This window comes from Protopterus annectens, chromosome 1.part0, assembly GCF_019279795.1.
Source record: "Protopterus annectens isolate FY-2018-M chromosome 1.part0, PAN1.0, whole genome shotgun sequence".
NCBI classification, from domain to species: Eukaryota; Metazoa; Chordata; order Ceratodontiformes; family Protopteridae; genus Protopterus; species Protopterus annectens.
The window spans coordinates 505,492,546-505,517,806 of NC_056725.1; the positions used below are offsets into that span (position 1 = coordinate 505,492,546).

The 25,261-nt window shown below is 39.1% G+C and overlaps 1 protein-coding gene across 1 annotated transcript in view; it reads right to left on the reverse strand.

Annotated features, from left to right (window-relative positions):
* The window catches only part of TCTE1 (t-complex-associated-testis-expressed 1), a 402,880-nt gene that overhangs the window by 106,665 nt on the left and 270,954 nt on the right, over window positions 1–25,261 (reverse strand). The window contains exon 3 of the mRNA XM_044060900.1: window positions 13,634–14,202. Within this exon, the coding sequence (XP_043916835.1) occupies window positions 13,634–14,202 (569 nt within the window). The remainder of the gene's footprint in view (window positions 1–13,633; window positions 14,203–25,261) is intronic.

Below are 25,261 nucleotides of genomic sequence, written 5' to 3' on the forward strand. Positions count from 1 at the left end.
ATGGTAGATAGAGTCTTTCCATCTTGTTTGCTGTAGGTAAGCATCTCTTTTACTGATGATCTAAACAAAGAAGTACCAGTGACTGGAGCATTGATAAAGGACGTCTTAAAAGGCCCTGCAAAGTCACATCCAGGGATGTCTCTAAAGGATCTACCTCATAGAAGCATTCGATATGGATAGAAGAGTGGCTAGTTGTGAGGATGTTCATTTGAAATCCTCTGTCAACATGGCCTCTGAGACAGTATTTGATAGTTCTTCGGTCAAGTCTGTCTGAAGTCTAGTAAAGTGTGCAAGATAGTTTATTGATCTCGGGAAAAGGTTGATGAGTTAAAGGCTCACTCTCCAAATCTGTCCAATGTTCTAGACTCCCTGTTTGGTGGTTGCACAGGAGAGTTCTGTTCAGCTAGCTCTTTCTTGGTGGCTGCCACCAAACCCATAGCACCATCTGGGACTCCTTTGCTCCAGTGGAGTCTGTCGTATGACATGGCTAAAAATGTATTGGGTCTTTTAGGGATCAGTTTGATGGCATCTGGTTCCCTCCAAGATGGCGAGGAAAGCAAATTAATAAGTTCACCCACCAGTGGGGGGGGGGGGGTGGTTAACCCAAGATGTAGATGGGTCAGAACCAAAAGCCTCCAAAAATAATGATTCCTCTGGAGAGGGATTTTGGGAAGACCAGACATCTTTTTGTTTTAGGATTTCTAATATGCCTCCTAAGGAGATGTCATCCAGTGGTGATCTGGGGGACCCTTCTCATTCATCAAAATCAGTATCTTCTGTGAGTGACTCCATCAGGGAGTCAATGTATCTCCTTTTGCATGTTAGCTTCCGATACACCTTCTTTGTAGGATGTTCAGGTGAGGTGTCAAAAGAGAGGGGAAATTCCTCTACTGGAGCATGTTGGACACTTATTAGAACTGGCTGTCTTTGTGGAGTGGGTCTGATCAACTCCGAGCTCGGCACCACCACAAAAGCCGGAACCTGGAGAAACTTATACCCACCCTCTTGGAGCCAAAACTACAGACAAAGGAAGGTCTTGACCACCCTCAGATCTGCATCTCAAGGATGGAACCAGATCCAAACTGTCTAGGGTCGAGGCTCTGAGGGGAAGAGATGGATTAAAAAAAAACAGAGCTGAACCTATCCCCTCAGACCCAATGCTAACACTTCAACTCTGGGACCCATTCTGATCCACGGGTGTCAGAGCAGAACTAGTCAAGGATATAGTCGGAGTTGAAGAAGAAGCTTTCTTCAGATCCATCATTGGTCCTCTGAAGGATCTCCCATCTTAGGACCCCAAAACCACCAAACAGATCAGAGAAGGAGAGAGAATGGTCAAGGATGTTGTAGGCACACTCATGGATCTGATAGGGGACAGAGTGGGTAAGACCCTCATCTGGAGCTGAACTCTGAGAAATTTTCATATCATCCTATCCACATCTCCTTCTGGCAAACTTCTGGAGGACCTAAAAGAAGTTGTGGACGGGGGCCTGGAGTATTTCTTAGGAGTTTGAAATAATTGAACAGACAGAGTGGGTGATATAGGCTTAATATGAAATTGTGGTGTAGACTCCAGTGAGATGTGCTCAGATCTGAGGACTGAAGGTGAAATTGAAGGGGATGCTGTAATCACAAAAGGAGTCAAAGCCTTTGGATCTGGGGACAGTTTGGGATCCAAGGATTGAATCTTCAGATCTAATGATGTTGGATCCAAAACTTTTCTTATTTTTGATGGAGGCTCTGATGAAGACCTTGGGGACTTTGAGGGAGAACACTTCTTATGTTCCAACAGAGCCAACTTACTATGATTTCAGGGGGGGGTTGTGCCCCAGAAAAAATAAGTAGCTGGTAGCAAACCTACCAGAATAATCTTGTTTCACCTATCTCCTAAGGCCCTTGGATTAAGGAACAAATTTGACTGTCCAAATGTCCAACACCAAGTCAGTACACTCACTCCTTGTGGGTATCTGAATTAGGGATTTTGTGTCCAGAAGAAGTGCATGTTTTAAAACCAGTTTATCTGATATGGGTTAACACAGAAAAATATTAATTCAAAGAAGTTTTTTTTTATTTAATAGAAGGAAGAGACAGTAGTCAGTTTAACTACCAACAATGGTAGGCTAAAGAAATACCCCATTAAATATAAAAGGGGTAGAAGATAAAGAAGAAAATACCAGCAATAGTATAAAGAGATACTATATCAAGTAGTATAGACAGAAAAAAGAAATAGTTTAGGCTATCCTAATGACCTGTCAAAAAAAACTAAGAGGGAGGATAGAAAATATTAGTATAAAGAAAACTATCTAAATGGAAAAGAAGAAAGCTTTTCAAAACTCTCAAATTATCACTTTAGAACTCGAGAGAGGAATAACCTGCATCTGTTCGCGATGGTGGCAAATGAGATCTGAGGTACTGGAGATGGAATTGGGCACAATGGACAGAGGGAGGAGTTCAAGAGTAGGATCCAAAGTCAGGAATATGCAGCCGAGTCAGATCTGAGGATGGGATCTGAACTCATATATTGAGGAAGAAAGTACAGTTGTGTACACCTACCATAAATGTAGATGTTTGAGTGTCTTCACTGCTGCAGTCATGACTGTAGGGTTCTCCCCTGCCGGCAGGCAGTCCTCAGTTGGCCAGAATCCCAAAGTCTGGGTCTGGCAACGGCTGTTCAACCATGCTCCCTGACGTCAGAGTGCCAGGAATGCAAAGCTGACAGCTGACGCCATCTTCTCCAGTTTTTCTTGCCCCAGATGTCAGGAGTCCCAAAATGAGAAAGGTCCCATATCCTTTGCAAATACACCTCAGAAGAATGGTGAAAAAAGGAACCACACAAAAGTAAAAATAAGAGGGGACAGGAGGGAGGGAAACCCAGACTGCAACAGTGAAGACACTCGAACATCTACATTTATGGTAGCTGTACACAACTGTACTATGTTCATCGTGTTTCACTGTTGCAGTCATGACTGTAGGGTAGAATCCCAAAGCTGAAAGAAAGAGAGGTGGTCATAAAGAAGAAGGGGCGACTAAAAGGCCCTGCAAGACTGCAGAGGCAAAGCCTGCCCTAGACTTAGAGTAGAGAGGTAGATTGTACTGCTTAGAAAAAGTATGCACTGAACTCCAAGTTGCAGCTTCCAAAATGTCTTTGGTAGGAACTCCCCTGAGGAAGGCCGCAGAAGTGGCAGCAGCTCTGGTGGAATGAGTCCATATACTCCCTGGGATTTGCTTTCCATGGTGTGAATAACAAAATCTGATTCCATGAGCAATCCATTTAGAAATGGTCTGTTTTGAAATGGCTTTACCTTGGGAACTTGAAGCATAAGAAACAAACAATTGTTCATATTTTCTAATGTCCTTGGTTCTGTCCAGGTAAAAACGTAGTTGTCTGTGTACATCCAAGGAATGTAAGATCCTTTCCCCTTTATTTTGAGGAGTGGGGAAAAAAGTTGGCAAGTGGTAGTGCTAGTTTGATTTAAAGCCACTTTGGAAACCACCTTAGGCATGACGGTAGGATTAGTCCTCAAAGACACCCTGTCTTGATGAAAAATAATATAAGGTTCCACAGCCATAAGAGCTTGTAACTCTGAAACTCTCCTGGCAGAGGTTAGGGCTAACAGGATTGCTGTCTTCCAAGATAAAAACTTGATGTCAGAAGAGGCAGCAGGCTCAAAAGGAGGCAAGGTTAGTTTTTTCCAAAACATAGTTGAGATCCCAAGCAGGAATGGGAGGAGATCTAGGAGGTCTTAAATTCTTAGCTCCTCTGAGAAACTGTCTCATGAGCTGGTGGGAAAAGATTGGAGGGTCTATATTATAATGAGCAGAAATAGCAGAGGCATGTATCTTAATGGAAGAGAAAGAGAGACCCTTATGTAAGAGATCTGTCAAGTAAAGTAAAATTAAAGGAATGTTCGGAAGAAGAGGATCAGAATCCTGAGCCTGCATCCAGGAACAAAATCTTTTCCATTTTCCTGCATAAGATTTTCTAGTGCTAGGACATCTGGCTTCTAAAATGACATCCATAACCTGCTTGGGTAGGAAAGAAGAAATCAAAGGCCCTGGATTAACCAGGCCATCAGGCTGACAGTTCTGACATGAGAGTGGAGAACCTGACCCTGATGTTGGGACAGAAGGTTCGGAGACTGAGGTAAAACCCAAGGGGGCTCCAGACATAGGTTTTTTAGAGTTGGGTACCAAAACTGTCGAGGCCAATTTGGGGCCAGCAAGATTATCATTTTGGGCTTGTCCTGTTTTATCTTTAATAATACCCGTGGAAGAAGAGGAAGAGGCGGAAAGGCATATCCCGAGAGGTTCCTCCAACTGAATGATAGGGCATCCACTTTCCAAGCTTCTTTGTGGAAAGTCCTGGTGCAAAAATTCTGTAGTTGATGATTGAGATGGGATGCAAAGAGGTCTATGTGAGGACATCCCCAGACTGCTGTTATCATCCTGAATATTTTGGTGTCCAGCATCCACTCGTGTGGATCCGAAAGGTTTCTGCTCAGACTGTCTGCCAGGAAGTTTTGCTTCCCTGGTAGAAACTGAGCTTGAAGATCCAAATTGCAAGCTAGAGCTGTGTTCCATAGATCCATGGCTAGTCTGCAAAGGGGGTAGGAATGAGATCCCTCTTGCTTGTTTATGTACCACATAACTGTGGTGTTGTCTGTCCGTATTAGTAGTTGTCCTGGTTGTAGAAGATTCCTGAAGGCCATTAGAGCTTTCTGAATGGCTAACATTTCCTTTAAATTGACATGCAGGTGCTTCTGATCCTTTGTCCAAAGGCCCTGCAGACAGTTGCCCTGAAAATGGGCTCCCCAAGCATAATCCGAGGCGTCTGTGGTTAGAATCTGAGTGGCAGGAGGCAGACAGAAGGGTTTCCCTTTGTTTAGAGTGCATGCCCTGGACCACCAAAGAAATTCCTTTTGAAGGCAAGGCAGGATGGAGATCAGTATGTCTAAACTGTGGCAATGCTGAGACCATACACTTTTTAGGTACCACTGTATTTTCCTCGTGTGTAGTCTTGCATATGGTATGAGAAGGATGCAGGAGGCCATGTAACCCAAAGCCTGCAGGAATCTCCTTGCAGATAGCTGAGTTAAAGTTGCCAAGGTTTTGAAAGTTGAAGCCAGCTGTAATTGTTTTTCGGATGTCAGAAATGCCATCTGGGTTGTGGTGTTTAGAAGAGCACCCAGAAAAGTTATCTGCTGTGAAGGTGTCAAATTTGACTTTTTTATGTTTACAGAGAATCCCAGGAACTTGAGGAGGTTCTGTACAAACTCTAGATGCTGGAGTAAAACATCCTTGTTGTCTGCCTGAATTAGACAATTGTCCAGATAAGGGTAAATTTGAATTCCCTTGAGTCTGCAGTAAGCTACTACTGGAGCCAGGCATTTGGTGAAGACCCTGGGCACAGTAGACAATCCAAAGGGCAGCGCAGAGAATTGAAAGTGCCTCGATCCGGCCTTGAACCTGAGGTATTTTCTGCATTCCTGCCTGATGGGAATGTGTAAATATGCCTCCTTTAAATCCAAAGTTACCATCCACGCATCTTTGGTTAGCATTGGAAGTAGCTGCTGTAGAGTAAGCATCTTGAATTTTGGAATCTCTAGAAAGGTGTTCAAGACTGACAGATCCAGAATGGGTCTCCATAAGTTTTGCTTCCTGGGGACTAGAAAGAGCCTTGAGTAAAAACCTTGTCCCATCTCTGAAAGTGGAACCAGTTCTATGGCTTTCATAGCTAAAAGAGCTTCCACCTGGTTTAAGGCCTCTGTCCATTGATGTTTTGGAAGGTCTGGCCATCCGCTTGGCCTTGGCAGGGTATGAAAATGGAATTTGTAACCTCTTAAAACCACATCCAGAACCCACTTGTCTTGGGTTATATGAGTCCAATTTTGATAAAAAAGAGAGAGTTTTCCTCCGAGAGGGGCTTCCAGGCAAGAAGTTCCTGCAGCCCAACAGAGGGAGTCATTGAGTTTGTTTCCTATGAGTTTGTGAGCTATCCTTTCCTTCCCTAGGGGTGGAAGCAGTCCACTGTCTTGGTCTATAAGAAGCTTGTGTTTGAGGCCTTCCTCTGGAGCATCTATATCTACCTCTCTGAGGCCTGTCTGAAGTGGGAAAGGACCAATTTTTAGAAGGCCAATTCCTGCTAAATCTTGGTGGCTGTACTTGTAAGAAATCTTTAACTGTTTGCATGGATTTCACCTTATCCTCCATCTTTTTAATCACCTCTTCAGCTTTTGATCCAAACAAAACATTATGCTGAACAGGAGCATCCAATAATTTAGCTTTTACTTGTTCTGGCAAATTTTGTTCCTTTATCCATGCATGCCTTCTAATGACTGTGCCAGAGGCAGCAGCCCTACAAGAAGCCTCCAAGGCATCAAATCCACAGTGTAAACCATGCTTCCCAACTTGTTCAGTGGCATGCAATAAGTCATGTAATTCCTTATCATCTGCATGGGCAGAAATGGAAGTAAGCTTTTGTTTTAAAACAGACAAGAGAAATTGCTGGTATTTCAGCATATGAAACTGACAGTTTAAAGCCCTAATTGACAAAGTAGCAGAAGTGTACACTTTTTTGCCCCATCTTTCTAAAGATCTAGAATCCTTTTCAGTGGGAATGGGGTTTTTGGCAGAAGTGGCCTTAACTCCCTTAGGACCCTGAGAAATGGTTTCAGGGTCAGCATAAGGGTTCTTGTATAAAAACTGGTGGGAATCAGGAACCCTGTAATATCTATCAGGCTTAACAGGAGCTGGAGGAAAAGAGTCAGGGGTTAAGTTAGCCCCCGAAAAAGCATCATCCACAATATCTAAAACAGGAGGAATAGCCAGGGGTCTATGTTGGGGGAGAAGAAGAAAATCCCTTAGTCTTTTCTTAGATTCCAAATACTCCTGTCCTTCCCAGTGGAAATGTTCCCTCATTTCATGCAAAGTTTCCCCAAAAGAGAAATCCTCAGGGGAGAAGCTGAAGGAATGGATTCCTCAGCATCAGAATCCTCATAAGGAGGGAAAGAATATTCCTGGTCAGAAGAAGAAACTGAAGAAACAGAAGCCTGATCAGAGGAATCATAATAAACATCCTGCCTTGGCCTTTTATCTGGAGGGGGATGTGAACCCCTAATCATAGTAAGTAAATCCTCCGCCATCTTGAGTAACTGTTTCTGTGACTTGGGAGCCGGTTCAGAAGAGGTCTGTGTTGCAGTCTTTGATTTAGAAGGAGTCTTTGCCTTTGTCTTTGGCTTTGCCTTTATTAGAAGCTGAGTAGGCCTGAAAACCCGAAGGTCCTGCAATAGTAATATTTAAAGGCCTGGTTGGCTCCTCATGAGAGTCCGTTTTGGCCATCGGTTCTGAAAAACCTGAAGCTGGTTCACGTGCACTATCATCAGATTTGGACCTCGGAGGCCTGTCTTTATCCTAACAGTATTCGATGACATTTTGTAGTTAAAGCGCCTACCAAAGTAATGAAAAGCAAAATCGTACCTTCGTTTAATTGTACGTTGATTGAATCTAGCACAATCCCGACAACTAGCTACGTCATGGTCAGGGGCTAAGCAAGGAATACAGTAAGAATGAAAATCCTTATGAGGTATTTGCTTCCCACATGAAATACAATTATTAACTTTTTCTGACATCGGACTGGAGCAAGAAAAAAGTTTCCCCAATGGGGTACTTAGCTTTGAGTGGAGAAGAAAGTCTTCGGACTGAAGTATATCAGAAAAAATCGTCATGAGTCAGCCGACCGGCACTTGCGAACTGCTATCACCGCACAGCAAGAAAGACTGGAGAAGATGGCGTCGGCTGTCAGCTTTGTACTCCTGGCGCTCTGACATCAGGGAGTATGGTTGAACAGCCGACCCAGACTTTGGGATTCTGGCCGACCGAGGACTGCCTGCCAGCAGGGGAGAACCCTACAGTCATGACTGCAACAGTGAAACACAATGAACATCTAAAAGGACAACATCAGATATTGAGTAACACATCATCTATTTTTCTGGCTGCCTGAGCTTGCAGTTACCATGGAAACACCTGTGCGTGTGTTTCTAAGGCTTACTGATCAACTTCTTTCATCAAAAATTTTGGACAAAGCCAAAAATTGGGTAATGATGGCTAAAACCAGAGACAATTTTTAAACAATACTTATTAATTTAAAATTTTAATAGAACGGCTTTTGCATCAACAAGCTTTTGCAGAACAATACAGGTATGCAACTTTACTGTCTGTCATTAGTAACTGACTGTAATCCTCTGCATACTTCTCAACTTTTGTTTAAAAATTCTGGACAAAGCCAAAAATAATGGGGAGATAAAGGGCCAAAATGGGGGACAGATTTTAAATATTGCTCTTAACTTAGAAAGCTGCTAGAATAATATGTTTTGCATTCATTTTCTGAAGGCTATGAAGTCTCAGATTCAAATGACTCATTATTTAGTGAATACCATCCTCAATATTTTGCCAGAAAACCCCAGATTTTATGAGGAACACACCCAAAATATGAGGCAATAATCTGGACATTCTTTGAAATTCTGGAGAGTTGATAGGTATGATCCTGAGTGATTTACCAGAAAATCAAACATTTTCAAGGGACAGTATAAATATATGAGGCAAAATCAGGGATGTTTTGGAGAATTCTGGACAGCCTATCTATCTATCAATCTATCTATCTATCTATCTGTCTATTTACTGTCGTACCAGGTAACTGGCTGGTCTACTGACTCTTTATAGCCACAACCTGGGATCAATAGCAGTAAAGATAGTAATTTATACATCTACAATAAGAAATTACATTCATGTAGATGGTTCTCACAGTTGAGAGGTTTGTTTTATAAGTAAAGTTTGATTTACATAAGTTGGCAGAGATTTACTTGTTTATTACATTTCACACACTGAGTATCAGGACAGGTTTTGGCTCTCCTGTCTAATATCCTATTTTAGGCAGAAAATTTTCACTGGAGCTAGGCTGACTTCTAATATAGTAATCATTTTGCTGTAGTTATTTAGTCTTTTATTCATTCAGTCATCTCTTAAACCCACTTTATGCTATTCAGGATCATTATGGGGTTAGGCAGAGATTTCCTGACAAGCTATGGGAGTAAGCCATAAAAAACTCAGCTTCATCAATTCACAGATATTCCAAGGCCAATGACTCTTATGACCGTTCACACTATACCAGTACCCTTTCTGAGGCAGCACCTCCTTTCTCCATAAGAACAATACCAGTAAAACCCAGAGTACATTTGTGGATACCATCCAGTCACTAGTTTATGTTTAAAAAAAAGACTGAATCACACTGCTTAACATGTAGGGGAAGTTTATTTCAAAAGTTTGGGAGGTGCTGCCTTATAAGCATGCCTCTTCACTGTGCTGTATTTGGTTTATTTTAATTTTATTTAAATAGCCTTATGCCTTTTTGTATGTTCTTTTTAATATATTGAAATTTTGGTATTCTGACCTCAGGTGGCAGTGTGGCAAAAGTAACTGACTGTAATCCTCTGCATACTTCTCAACTTTTGTTATATTGTAATATTTAAACAGGATGTGTTGAATGTATTTATTTCCTGCTCTGAGGAAGTTGGTGAGGAGTCACCGACGAAAATCTAAACAGAGACTTTGTGGCTTAAATAAACGTTGAGTACAAGTTTACTTACTTGGTTTGGACATTTTTTACGGATTTTCGAATTTGGTGTGCAGATCCCTCTATGATTTTTCTGGTTAGAAATTTTTGGGGTCTTGATAATTGTTTGATATGATTAAGGAGGTATACCTCAAGAGGTTTATTGTACTCAATAATTGTCCTGATCAGTGCTGAATAAAAGAAAGTGACTACCTCTTTAGACCATTAGGATGTTCCTTTGGCAAATAAGTGGGGTAAATAAAATGATTCTGTGCCAACTATTGTCAGATGATGGTCAAAGCAGAGGTAGCTATTAGCCTAAGTATCTAAGTCCCAGACAAAATTTTCATTTTGTAGTGGTGTATTGATTATACTGTGTGAAGGGGGAGGAATTGTCTACCAAAAGTAATACTATACTTTTTAGCAGTTAGTTTGGGCACATTTTTAGTACACCAATGGTTTGTTATATTCAGGTGAGTTTGGGTATAATAGGGTAACTTAACAACAACCAACAGTTTGCAGTCATCTGCAATTTTTTGTTAGCCAGACGTCTTGTCTATCCACTTGGATATCATATGAGGTTACTAAGCTAATGGCCTTATAGCCTTTTTCAGCTTAGCCACTCATGCCCCAATCTTCCCAATTATCAATGCCCACAGATTAGAATGACTTTGGCATGTGTCTGCTCTTTATGGCATATACAAGCTGCCCTTGTCCATAAGGGTCACAGGTGAGAAGCCAAGGGTGAATTTATGATTTCTCATCCACTGTGGCCACTCCGGCTATTGCAAAAGTCTGGTCAGGTCCATGCTAAAGGGTAGTCTAATGAGGACTGAGTATAGTAAGACTACGATCTCCTTAGATCTAGAGTCCATGTTCTTAATTACAAGTTGTGCCACATAGAAGGATTTTCTCACCTCCATGGACACATGTTGATCAATGTTCAGGTTACTGTCAGGTTGAGATCCCAAGTCCCTTAGCATTGGGCTTTCTCTTAAGGGAGTGTTATTAATGCTGTAATTTGCAAGGGTAGTTAGCTTTCCAAAGAGTATAATTATGCATTTTTTGCATTGAGTTTTAGGGCATGGTTCTTGCACAGGTTATTTGCAGATCCTCCTGGAGGATATCTACATATTAAATTTGGTCAGCCAAAGACCCTCTACATTTGCCTTGACTTCACAGAAGTATATTCTGAACAGGAGATGTCCCAGTACAAAGCCCTGTGGAACACCATTAGTAGCAGGTCTTTTGGTGGAGGTGGACTCCCCCAGCAAAAGGAGATGTCCAGGCACTAAGCCCTGAGAGATACCACTGGTCACTTTCATACTTACAGATGAAACATCTGCAACTCACACTGTGTGGGGTCTATCTTTTAGCTAGTTTTCTGTCCATCTAACTGTATATGGGTTGATTTTTTTGATTTTTTTAAATCAATTAGCTATTGTATGATATCAGCACAGGTAATGGTGTTGAAAGCCTTTGCCTGGTCAAGATATACCATGTGACCTACATGGTAATCATCTTTTGCTTCTGTAATGCTTTTGAAGAAGTTTACTTGGTTAAATAGACAGGATCTACCCTTCACAAGGTCAACTTATTGGGTTCAAGTCAAACAAGTGTCTTGATATCACACTTTATGAGGTTAGTTATGATACACCCCATGGTTTTGAAGATGAGGCTTGTAAGGTTGATAATGTTTTAACTTCTCAGGTCAGTTATAAGGCCACCCTTATGGAGGTGCATCACCATTGCAATGTGCAACTCATTAGGGACAAAGCCTGTAGCTAAACTTAAGTTAAACAGCTTGGGGAGTGTATCTGCAACTGAATTTTTAACACTATTATGCAACCTGTTATATGAAATACAGCAGTAAATAAAAATACAATCAAAAGGATCATTGTATACCAGAAGTCTGATAAAAACAAGGATATTGTATGTTTTTTCCTTATCCAGAGTTACGGTGTTATGAAATGTTTATGGAGAGTAACAAACCTTGTTGATAAGCTGTGTGATATACTTAAATGGGTCAGCTGTGTGATATACTTAAATGGGGCAGTCCCTGGCAGTACTGAATAGTTTGATTCTGGACTTGAGTGAAATGAAACCCTAGGAAAAGAACTCCATGGGCCCTCTGCTGCCCACTCTTCTCTCTCAATAACCCCAAGTCTGCCCTCTATTTTCCGTTCATCCTGGGCTTGCCCCACCATTCAGATTTTTTGTTTCTTGTTTTCTCATATTTTGTTCTACTCTTCAGATTTTTCCTGTTTTGTTTCAGTATATCTTAATTGGCCAAGATTACACCATAATAAATAAGGAGGAAATAATCAAACTAAGCCTGATGTCTCAGCCACCCCATACCCAAAAGCCATTGGGTTTTAGATGGTCTGAGTTGCATTTTAAAGCTTCTTTTTCCCAAACATTTTTGAGACAAATATGGCCTGAACAAGAATCTTGGCTAAAAAATAAATTCTTTCTTGCTTTTCTTTCTGCTTCCGTTTACTGCGTCCTAAATGGCCAAGACTGCAGTGTGATAACTACGGAGGAAGTAAAGAATTAAGCCAAAAGTCTGGACACTGGTTGTATGTAAGAAGCCATGGGGTTTGAGGTGCTGTGGGGGTTATTTTACAGCTATTTTCACCAGCTTTTTATTACAATTAATGCCTAGATAAAAATTATGACTAACTAAAGAAATTCATTCCTACTTTTTCATTCAAGGAAGAAATAAATTGTGCCCAAGGCTTAATGATCAAAACTAACAAAAAAGTATTTCTAAATAAACCAAGAAGTTAACTTTTGCAAAGATACATTAATCATACCCTAAAATATTGTCTGTCTCCCTGTCAAAAAAAAAAGACAGTTACCGTCTACAAATCCCACTGATGTTAGATTGGGATGAAAGTCGGACTGAAGTGCTTAACAGTGTGAATGAAGTGTTTAACAGCTTCCCACCACTCTTCTGTGGTGATTGCTTTCTGTGTGCAGGGCTACATGTGTTACAATACTACTGCATTTTTTTGAATATATGACTACTGGATCACAGATACAACACTTGCTTCATTTGTACATTTCCAAGAACTTTCTGTGCAATCATTCCAAAACTCATATTTAAACTTCATACATTCTGTGTCACAGATATGCTTTTGTTATGGCAGAAGACAGCTAAAAAATGTCATTTTAAATCACTAAGTGCCCATATTAGCTTCCACCCTCCAAGCCTTCAGTAGCTTCCGACACCCCATCTCCCTACTAACATGCCCTCCCCATATAGGGTCCCATGATAATCGGGACCCAAATGGTTTGGGTTGCACAGCTAGGCTTGTAAGTGTCCCAACAGTATTTCAAGAGAAAATATACAAGAAAGCAAAAGGACACAATCTGAACATACAAGCTGGCAAAATCAAAGACGATGTAATAAAGCTTTATTTTTTCTTTCATAGGAAGGGTAGAAGATGTTTGGAACAACATTCCTGAAGAGGTGGTAGCATGAAGAAACAGTTACAGTATTTAAGAATAAATAATACAGATATACAATAGTTTGTATTATTTGTGGCAGAAACAAGACATGCATAATTGGGTTAGTAATATCTGCAGATTATCCAGAAGGTAGGGAAATGGTGAAAATAGATGGGCCAAGTGATCCGTCCTATGTTTTTTGTTTTAATATTTCTGTGTGTTAGGTCTGGAATGATCATTAAGTAGTAAATTAACCCCTTTTATAATAATAAACCATAAGGTATTTTAACTTGATGGAGCTAAATCGATATGGCAGAAACAGCATCGTATCTAGTGCACTGGTGATTAATTAAGGAGGAGCATCCGCATTTAAGCTGTAGGGATAACAACTAGCAACATGAAGTGGTAACTGATGGACACTGAAGGCAGTAGACCCAATGAAATATCAGCTAAAAGCAAAGACAAACAAAAATATTTAATTCAATATTGAACAGCATCACAAGAATCCAGTGCAAAAAGTCATAGTTATCCATAAAAAAAAATAATGATTTTAAGCAAGTTATTTTGAAGTACCTTTAGAGTCTTACAAGCGTTGACCGCTTTGGCAAGTAGCTGACAGTCTCGAAGTGTGAACTCAAAAAGGTTCCATTCAAAGTTCATTCCACAACCTTTTACCCCATAGATCAGTTGCAGTTCCTCTAGATTAGTTAGCTTGTCTGTGATCAAGCAAAAATCAAAGTGATCAATGGATGGGAGGTCAAGACTGGTATCACTGCTTCCATCGTAAATGTCTTCCTCTACCAGATTTGCAGCATCTTTCACAGGTGGGAGAAGCTGAGATATACTAAGCTTCTTCACATAGTCCTTGCAAAATGGAATGGCATCCAGCACTACACTGGAATCCGTCACCTCTGGAATGAAGTTCTCAATGATACCTTCAAGGTGGCGCTCAAAAAACATCCTCTTCCAGCTGCCACCATAGTTGTCAGTGTCACACACTGCCCAGCACTTCAAACAACACCTCTTCCAATAACCTTCATCACTGATAAGATTTGCTGTTACCTTTAGGGGCAGGTCAGGAGAGAGCTTCTCCAGAACTTTCACTTTGTGTTTAGGAAGTAGCTTTTCAAGGATTGGATTATCTGTCAAAGAACACATGCAAATAATGAGTGACATACTGTAATGGCTAGTGAGCTTTGAAACCTATCATATAAAGTAGTAGCTGGAGTCCTCAGCAATGCCAGAAATTTTAAACATATGAGAAATACAGTTTAATGTCTTAACTGCTAACAAAGTGGAGAATAAACAGGTTAACTATCCCTAAAATCATTGTAAGATGCACATTATCAGTGAAGTGCATTTGTTTTCTCTTTTATATATATAAATGCAATTAATGATAATATTATGCAATTTTTTGACAAGCACCATTACCAAGAATGAAAGTTTATGGACATCAGGATGAAGAGCTGAAATCTAATATAATCTCTAGAGATCAATGGAGGATCTAGGAGTTACTAAAAAGTGAAATCATGTGAATTCTCCAAGGAGGGTAGGTAGGTCTTTTGTTATGGGTTTAAAATGAGGAACAGCTGCATAAAGATTATATGAACCCATGCAAACGAATAGCACTGTTTGCAGACTGAACTGGCTAAAATCCTGCAACTACTGCCAGCCTGGGCACTTTTTGGTTCATAAGTGCATAGGTAAGTACTAGGTTAGCTGCCCTTGCTGGCCATTTTAAGCCTACGTAATTTACCTTTTTGTGCTTGAATTAATCTATCTCTTTTGGTGTCAGATTAGCCTTACCCATCTCATGGTCGATAATTATATATTACCCCTAGTGAGAATAACTGGGATCTTCAGAAGTACCCTAGATATTAGCAGAAAGGGTTTAAAAGCATACAGGAACATTCCTGTCCAAAGAAAAGAAAAGGCATCTATCTTCAAGGCCTTCCTGCATGGAGTCATGGAACAGAATTTTGCCAGTTGATTGTTCAAAGAAGAGGCAAAGAGGTCTAATTGAGAAACTTGCCATAGATGGATCAAATCTTGAAAGGCCCCTGGATCTAAACTTTTGAATGTTCTCTTGGAATCCCAGCTTGTGCAAGAGAGCTCTCACCTACACCCAGATATCACTGACATATTATCCAAGCTAAATGTTAATCCCTATTTAACTCTTTGGATAGCAAATTGGCACAGAAATAGAATCCATGAAATTAGGCTAGGTGGCTCTACCTCCTCCAATAGAATTGTCAGTGTGTGTACCCCAGGGTTCAGTCCTTGGGCAAATCCTCTCTGGCATTCACTTCTCAGAAGAGTTTACGACTGACCAAGTTTTCAGATGAATAATCCAAGACAAAACACACTACGGACTGCTAAAGGCTGCTTTACTAAACTAAAGTATTAAATCTGAACAAAGTCAGGCAGTACCACCATGGTGAAGGTAAAGGTTAGATTTAATGTACTTAAAAGAATAAAACCACGAAACACAGTAAAATACTATAATCTAAAACTCTGAATCAGGATTAGTGCTTTTGGCAAATGTCTTCCTCAGATCCTATTAAATCACTACAGCTATCTTGTATTTAAATAAAAAATAACCAATTCAGTTTAGATTCATCTTTGAAGCTTCTGCCCTTTAACAGGGGCTTTAAAGGAACTATCCCATTTAATCCAGGCAATTTATCTGCCTGCAGGTCAGCAATTCAATCAATCTCCAATCCAACCAATCTCAATCAATTCAGCCCTATTATGAAGGTTTCCTCCACTTAGGCTTTCGGCTACAACTTCCAGCACCATAAAATAAAACTTGTGGTTGGGATGTTTAGAGATATGTTGGGATAGAGCACTGGTCTTATTGCATAGTGTAATATTGCTCAAATGATGTAGAATCCTATCCTTAAAGGATCTGTTGATCTTTCTAACATAGAAACTAGTGCATTGGTTGAAGCTAGCAACATATATAACATTTTTGGTATTACAGTCTGCATAGTTTCTGAGTCTATATTTTCTCAAAGTAATTGGATGTACAAAACAGTTACTAAAGTCTATGGATTCACAGACTTTAAATTTCCTAGAAGGAAATGTGCCTGTCAGTGAAGTAATTGGTTTGACCTTAGTTCTATATGCATCTTGGCACAATAACTGTTTCAGATTTTTTTCTGTTCTTAAAGCAAAATCTGGGTGTCTCACCAACTATACATCTAATATTGTCATCAGCTGTCAATATCTTCCAATTACTCCTAGTAACTTCACACTCCCAGCTATTAGACTATGTAAAGAGATGCAGCTCTACTTTACCTTAATATATCCGGTGACTTTCAAAATAGTTTACCCTACAGGAACATGCAAGCACTTGGACCCTGACTAGACACTGGATGACTTAAATAAGAGAAAGTAAGACATGGAGGAATAAGGGAGACTCAGACAATGATGTTGCATTGGGCACCCAGTCTGCTAAGAACAGGCAGAAGCAGGCATGGAGAATTATCCTACAAATCATTTCCCAATGTTTCAAAAGAAAATCCAGGATAAAACCAAACAAATAAAAGAGCTCACAAATAAAAATTGCTGATGCAGATTGTCAACTTCATCTGCTGAACTTACAGGAGGAAAAGAACACCATAGGAGATGTAGTACTGCTGGATAAACTAAACATTTAAATATTTAATTTCCAAATTTAAACCTCTTGGGGTAAGTGTACTAAAATTCAGAATGAATCTGCTCTCTAAATATAATAAATTGGAAGTAAAACTTCCTCTCCTCACAGATGATGGCCTAGCTGATACAAAAAAGAATAAAGAATCATCTAAGCCTCCATGAATGTCATGAAAATGTTTAGCAATGGTACTATCTAATCTATGATTCCTGATGTCCCCCAAGTGCTCAAGAACCGAGTTTTCATAATCCGTTTAGTTTGACCAACGTACCATTTATCTGGAGAGCATCCACATCCCAAAATATAAACTACCCCACAGGATTTACAGTCAAATCGATCTTTAGCTATAAATTTCATACCATTAATATTGGTTCCAGAAATGTTCTTAGCTCTCATACAAACCTTACATTTGCCCTACATACGCCTTTATTCCTACTATTAAGTAACTCTTTTAAATTAGAATGTCTTCCATAGGAGAAAGTCACCCTTTTTAGAAATAATTTAGAACTTACAGGAGAAGTCTGAATCAACATTATAAAGACCCTTTTCTCTTTGTTTTTGCAAACTAACAGTATTGATGGTAAAGAATGCTAATATTCTCTAGAGCTGCTTATAGAGTTGATTGTGAGTTTAAGTAGGGGTAACCAAAAACACTGAAGAGCCTTTAGATGTTTTCTGCTGCTTAGTAGCATATATTAGTGATGATATTAAATGTTTTTTGTTTAAAATAGTGAGCTATAATAAGACATGTATAAATGCAGTTGCTCACACTTTTAAAACCACGGAAGAAGGAAAGGGAATGACATGGTGTTGCTTTGTGAATTAAAGGAGATGAGGAAAGGAACGACCAGAATAGAACATGGACGTAATGGTGTGGTTTAAATGACTTCTGGGAGGCAGAAAAAATAGTGTCATGCATAAGGAGAATACAGGTGCAACTAATTTTGTTGCAGTAAACACATTTGGATAAAGACAGGCTCAAAAATGGATAGAAAGAAGTAAAACAAAAGGTTATAACATGAGTTTTGAGAATAGGAGAAGAAGAGGAATAAGGCTGGTAATAAAAAAGGGGACACAGATTATAAAAGAAGAGGAAAATCCAGTTAGACTTGGTAGGTATATAATGGTAAAAGGACTGGAAAACTAGAAAAATAACTTCAGTATTACTGTATCTTCCCCCAAAAGCTAGAATTAAGGAGGTAAGAGAGGTTCTAGGGAATATTTTTTCATTCTGTCAGGTTCTGATATTGATAGCTGGTGACTGGAATTTAGTGACTAATACCCTGGATGTCATAGGTGGAACGTAAAAATCTAGAGTAAGTATGGAAGGGTGTTATTTGGAAAAGTACATGGAAACTTTTGGCTTTACTGATGTTATAGATAACTCATAGGACCATGAGTATATGTATTACTCTAAACAACAAAATAATTTTGTGAGGCTAGCAAGATATTATGTCACTAAGAAACAGAGAACTGTAATCAGTCAAGTATTTATCTATTCAGTCACTTTAACAGATCATGTCCCCTTAGAGGTACCATTATGTGAAGAGAAGGAGATGGCGGGGGAAAGACATTGGCATCTTCCCACATACTGGTTAAATAGAAAAGACTTTATGGTCTGCCTGAGCAAAGAGCTTGCTGAAGTATTGAGTAATTTAGAATACAACAAAAGGTAATAGCTAAGTAATGGAATCTAATAAAAGAAAATGAAGATGGTGCAATGGAGAACAGCGGAAATTTGGAGAAGGTCCTGTAACAATTACTTAGCAGCCTTACTGAAAATTAAATCCCTGCAGTTATCAGCAAGCAGAGTACAGAAAATAGAATTAAAGAGGCAATTAGACAAGGCACAGAGGGCACTATGCAATATCTAGAGGAACTGAATAGAGCCCAAGCCACTAAACAAATATTTTATGCTAGGACACCAAAGGCAATTAAATTCTTGGTGCAGAGGTTGAGACAGCAAAGTGGAAAGGATTATAGTACAACTAAGAAATCAACACAGTGGGGAAATAAAAACAAGTTTAGCAAATATTTTAGGGAGAATGCTAGAGTGCTATAGGAATTATATGCCCAGAATGACAAAGTGGAAGTGAATGAAACAGGAAGGAGTGAGTATAGAAATGTGTCACCCCTGCCAACATAACAAAATAAGATGGAAACCAGCTTCTGGAAAAAGAGGAAGTGATAAAAGCGTAGAAAATGGGAACATCAATGGGAAGAGATGGTATCCAGGTTGAACTATGGAAAAGTGTGAAAGAGAAAATATTTCCAATGTGGGTGGCTGTATTTAACTCAGTTCTCCAAGGGGGGAGATGCAAAGTTCATGAAAATAGGAAATATTAATAGTGATTCCCAAGGAAGGGGAGGATGCATTGAACCCAAGCTCGTATAGACCTATATTTATACTAAATCATAATTACAAAATATTGTGACTATTGTAGCAAAGAGACTAGCAAGGATAGTTATGAATATCTTTGACCTGGATTAGTGTGTTTTTGTGGAAGGGAGACAGACTTTGACAACATAATAAGGACAATGTTAATACAACAAGATGCTAAGCAGAAGAAGAAGAAGAAAAGTTAATAATTGTTAGTCTAGATGCAGAGAAGGCATTTGGCTGGATCAGCTGGGGCTTCCTAAGGACAGTGCAAAGTAACCATGGATTTCTGGAACAATGGATATGGCTACTAGATAAACATATACCAGGGCTTGAGTACTAGATTGAAAGCTCTGGCAGGCGCTCTGCTCCAGTAGAGCTAGGGCAGGGGATGAGGCAAGGTTGCATACTCTCTTCTCTTCTTTTTGCAATCTACCTAGAACCCCCAGCTGTGGGAGTAAAACAATCTAATATACAAGGATATCACTGGGGGATGGCGCAAGAGAAAATAGCACTATTTGCAGAGGATGTGCTCTTATATCTATTAAATCCAGAAAAAGGCCTGCAGGCCTTATTTCAGGAGATAAACTTGTTTGGTACAGTGTCAGGATATAAAATAAATGAAATTAAGACAAAAGTGATACTGACAAACAACACACCTACGCATGATATAGTATATAGATTTCCCTTTATATGGGGTCATGAAAGACTGAAATACCTGGGCGTATATATAAAGAGGGATGTGATGCAGGTAGCTGATTAAATGTGGAAAGAAACTACCAAAATAATGTTGGACAAAATACAAAAGTGGAGGATGATGTTTATGGGGGAACATGACAAAATCCTAGCTATAAAGATTTACCTGGTGCCATGCTAGTACTCTATATGGGGCAGACATATTTTTTATCAACCAAACCCATTGATATGGCAGAAGTTAAGTAAGAAGATAAAACACTTTTTTGGGTGGGAAAAATAGAACATGTTTGGTGGGATAGAATAGTTCTGACAGATAAGGGAGGACTTGGAATACCAATTCTGGAAACATATTAAAGGGCAACACAATATAGACTGTGCTCTTTGATTTACATGGAAAACTATAGTCCAAAATGGAAATAAATGCTGCTCTGTTAGCTGCCAATAAGTAATAATTATTCAGTATTGAATTTCTGGAGTGACATTTTCTGTCCAAACACTGACAAGAGGAACTTAAGTATTTAGGAGAACAAAGGAAGACATTATCAAAGGGAAAAAAGTTAAACCAAGGACCTATATGACAGCATCAATAGGGTATGGTGATAAGAGGAGGAAGACAAATTGGGAACTTTAAAACATCACCTCTCTGGTGAAGGAGATGAAAGGAACCATTTTTGGGAGTAGTTATTAAAACAAGGCAAGTTAAAAGAGAGACAATAAGCGAAAGAAGAATTTAGCCTTGCGGACTATGATTACCTGGGTTTTATGGGGCTGGTTGGGGAACTGAAGATTAATATAAAAAGATTCATACCAGAAACTGCTAAGCCACCACTGATAGAAATACTAGTTGAATAAAGATCAAAAATAGCTATAAAATGCATTATTTTAAAGAGGCTATATAAGGCGCTAGCAGATATGGAAAACTTCAACTATCAGAAACTAAAGACTGATTGGAGTGAGAGAATAGCCCAACTATTGTCAGATGAAGATTGGAAACAAATAGCCCAAGCTCCCAGATATGCTTCCAAATCTAAGCATTTCCACATCTTTGATTGTAAATGCTTGTATAAATATTTTTACACCCCAAGCAGGATAGCAAGGATGTTTCCAGGGGATCCAGGTGGGTGTTGGAGATGTGCAGATCATCGGTGAGGTACTTGGAAACATATTTTCTGGTACTATGAGAAGAGTCAACCTTTCTTTTCAGGAATTAGAGTGTTGTGTGCAGGAAATACTATGGCAGGAAGTGGCAGCTGCTAAGGAAATGCTCCAACTTAACTGGAGTAGCACTGCGCAACCTCACATATTTAGTCTTTGCTAACCTTATTATTGTTAATAGCCAAAAAACACTATTTGGGGACCATGGAAGGACAAAGTAGTCCTAGAACTAGGTGTTGTCCAAGAGACGATGAATGAGATGAAAGGCCCCACTGAAGTGAAAGATAGCAGGAGTACAAATATTAAGATGATAACTAGGATATGATTGCTTTGGAAATGAACCTCGCCTGAAGATAAAGGAAGACAAAAGAGTACAAGAACTGAAGTGAGGGATTGGAAAGAAAATAAGAAATAAAGGGGGTGGGGGACAAAAGGAGAAAACAAAAACGAGGGCAGTCCTTCGGAATGAATTTTTGTGAGAGTGGCACTAGAAAGGTGGGTCCATTATATCTTTAGTAATAATGCTATAAAAATCTGAAAATGGTATAAGGATGACATAACATAGTATCTTTGTACAATGAAATGCAATAAGAGACTAACATTTTTGTGAGTTAGTGATTTATATGTCGAGTATGTATGCAAACTATTCCTACTAAAAAAAATGTTTAATTTCATTGTTTAGTAACGTTAATCAAAACAAATCTGTTGTTATGAATTTGTTTTAATAAAGGATATATTAAAAAAATTAAAGATATTAAAGGTCAATCCATCCTTAATTGAATCGGCAAGGCATTACTGAAGTGAGAGGATACAAGTGAGGGTGGGGGGTTATCTATCTATTCCACTAGACATTATCAGTGGTGTTCTACAATGCTGTACATCAAGACATATTTTTGAATAATTTTTTCTCAGATCTGTTAATGAGTGCGGACTGGATAACATAATTACTTCAGTAAAAGATGCTGAGCTTTCCAAGATGATCTACAGGAAAAAAAGTACCTTTTGATATAGAAATTACCTCATCTTTAATGCCAACAAATGAAAAAGGACATAAATTGTAAAATTAAAATAGTAAAATCATTAGAAATGCTACCACCCTTAGAAATCGAGAAACAGCGGTAGACACCATTTGATCTTTGATCAGTGTGCATGTATGAAAGTCAGAAAAGCATATGGGGTCATTTCTTTCAATAATATGCCTCTGGAGTCCGGAGCATGAGGTGTTACAAAGCTAAGTCTTGGCATGGCTGCTTTCCATGGTATATAAGCTAGCAGTTAGGTCATTTAAGAGAGTGCTTTATGTTGCCAATCATATACTGATGACACCCAGCTTTACCTCTTCTTCATTCCGAAATGTGGACTGGACTTTACCTGAAGATTGCCTGGAGTCTATTCTATAATGGATGAATGAGAGTAATCATAAGCCCATCCTGGCAATGACCACTGTGTTACTAATCTATGCCAGTGCAGGTCCTTCACATCTTCTTTCCCCTGAATAATATAGGGAGGAATAGACTAGAATTTGTTTCTCAAGTCCATGTTCTAAGTGTGATTCCTGATGATAGGCTTACATTGAAGAGCATGTTATAGGTGTTTTTATGTGTTTTTACTTTCAGCTAAAAATAATTTTCAGGATCTGGAATTTTATTCCATCTTTGGATCCTGCTGCAGTGATCCATGAACTGGTATACTTTAGACTGGACTACTGCAGTGCCCTGTACCTCTAAATATTGGAAGGGGAAGTGGTGTGACTTTAGAAGTTAATTCCATGGCATGAATAGCAAGTAAAAATTAGCACTCCTGTCATGTTATTTTTTTGCAGCATGCTCTGCATTGGCCGCTGAAAAATGCCAGGTCCATGTATAAGACACCCCTTCTTACTTATCAGGTCCTTTACATCCTGACTCTTGCTTATATTGAAAATATTTTAATTTTTTGTGTTCCAGTTAGGTCCCTCAAGTCAACAGGTGAGAGGCTAATAGCTGTTCAGAGGCCTATTTAGAAACTTCGGGTAGATTACCCTTAGTGTACTTCTGCCAATCGTCTGTAATTGGCTACCTTCTCTGATTCAGCTATGCAGCACTGGGACCTCCTTCAGGAGGTCACTGAAATTTCATATTTTTAAATGAGTCATTCTGGATCCTGTGCAGGAGGGTGTTTATACCTCAGCACTTATTTTAATATTTTTCATGCCCTGTTCATGTTGCTTATGTCATGGACTATCTTTTAATTAATTTATTTATTTATTTTTAAACTGAACAATACTAACCTGATAAGAATTATAATAGTTTAATAAATATTTTGTAACACATTTAATTTAAAATGGCATGTTTAGTAACTAATTGGTGATCACTTTAACTTCAGAAAAGCCACATAAAAGAACTTGGCAAGGTGCAACTTTATCTGGTCTATAAGGCAATATCTGATCCAATTTTTTTAGAAATTATATGCCCAAAACACACTGCCAGAGGAGCTAATACCAGATCAAGAAAGCTAATATTAAAAAAAAAACAGTAATGTAGCACATACATTATCCACCAACTTCTATAATTATGACATTTTCCCTTACAGTCAGAAGAAGTCAGGCATTAGCATTCTTCAAAATAATACTGACATATATTTGTAGGAGTGTGTGTATGTGTATGCATGCACTCGCATGTGTGTGTGTGTGTGTGTGTGTGTGTGTGTGTGTGTGTGTGTGTGTGTGTGTGTGTGTGTGTGTGTGTGTGTGTGTGTGTGTGTGTGTGTGTATATATATATATATATATATATATATATATATATATATATATATATATATATGTGGATTTACCTCATTTTTTGAAATGCCACATTATCGAATCTCACTTTGTCAACACTCAAACTATCGAACTTCCACTTCATCGAAGTAGTGGAACTATAAAGATTGTTGATCTTTCTAGGGTAAGTAACTACTTACCCAAAAAGAAACAAAAGAAACAAAACCACCCCTAAACCACCCAGGTGGGGTTTGCGCCCCCCCCCCAACTAAGCATACTATCTCCGAGTTTGCTCTACAGTCGGGAAAAGGGCAAAGGTCACTTTCCCGCATAACAGGTCACTTACCCTGGGAAGATCTTTGTAGTTCCACTGCTTCGATGAAGTGGGCGTTCCGTATTTTGAGTGTCAACAAAGGTGAGATTTGATAATATGGGATTTCGACAAAGTCAGGTAGACCCATGGGTCTACCTGACTTTATATATATATATATATATATATATATATGTTGATATATATATATATATATATATATAAGCAGTGGAACTACAAAGATCTATATATATATATATATATATATATATATATATATCCCGACTGTAGAGCAAACTCTGACTGATAGCTGGAGCTACCCTTGAGTCTTATTCCATCAGTTACCCATCCATCAGGCACCAAACTATCAACTTCCACTCTTAGGCAAGCTTGTTCAAATACAATACCATGCAAATAATATATGTGCCTGCTTGGTCATCAGTGATTTTGCAGTCAACAATCAGGCATAGTGACCAGATAAATGCACACATATACACTCACTCGCTCGCTCACTCACTCACTCACTCACTCACTCACTCGCTCGCTCGCTCGCTCACTCACCCACCCACCCACCCACCCACTCACTCACTCACTCACTCACTCACTCACTCACTCACTCACTCACTCACTCACTCACTCACTCACACATGCAAAGTAGGAAATATCAATGTCAGGCTGCAGCAGTTAAGCTTCCTGAAGGTTAGTAAGATATAAACGTTACAATCAAACCTATGAACTATCATTCATACACTCAAAAAACTGCAGTAGCAGTGTATCACTACTTTGCCAGATTAAAAATATGCTGTAAGTACAACACTTTTAATGACAGAGGCGTAAAGAGGCTTTAAGTTTAGTGCCCATAGCTGCACTCCACATCTGCACAAACCTTATATTAGCAAACAAAATTTTCCTTCCAAAACAATTTCAATCAGAAGTAGCAATATCTGTCTTATCAGAAGTAAAACAGGAATGATCATAAAATGTTCACATATTAATTGTCTTAATGTTGCAGCCACTTTTTGATGGTCAGTGTTGGTACAGAAAGATTTAATATCATAGTTCATAATTTCAGAAAACAGTGCTCAGTCCAGGAATTTAACTAGGAACACAGACTCCATAATGTTGTGATTAAATTTTCTGTCACCAGTAGCCAATTCTAACCTAAGCATAAAAAGCTATAAACTGATAAAAGTTTTCATTGCTTCAGGCAGTGTGCCCCAAAGTCTGGGTAGGAACTGTATCATAAATATATCTGCTTTTTTGT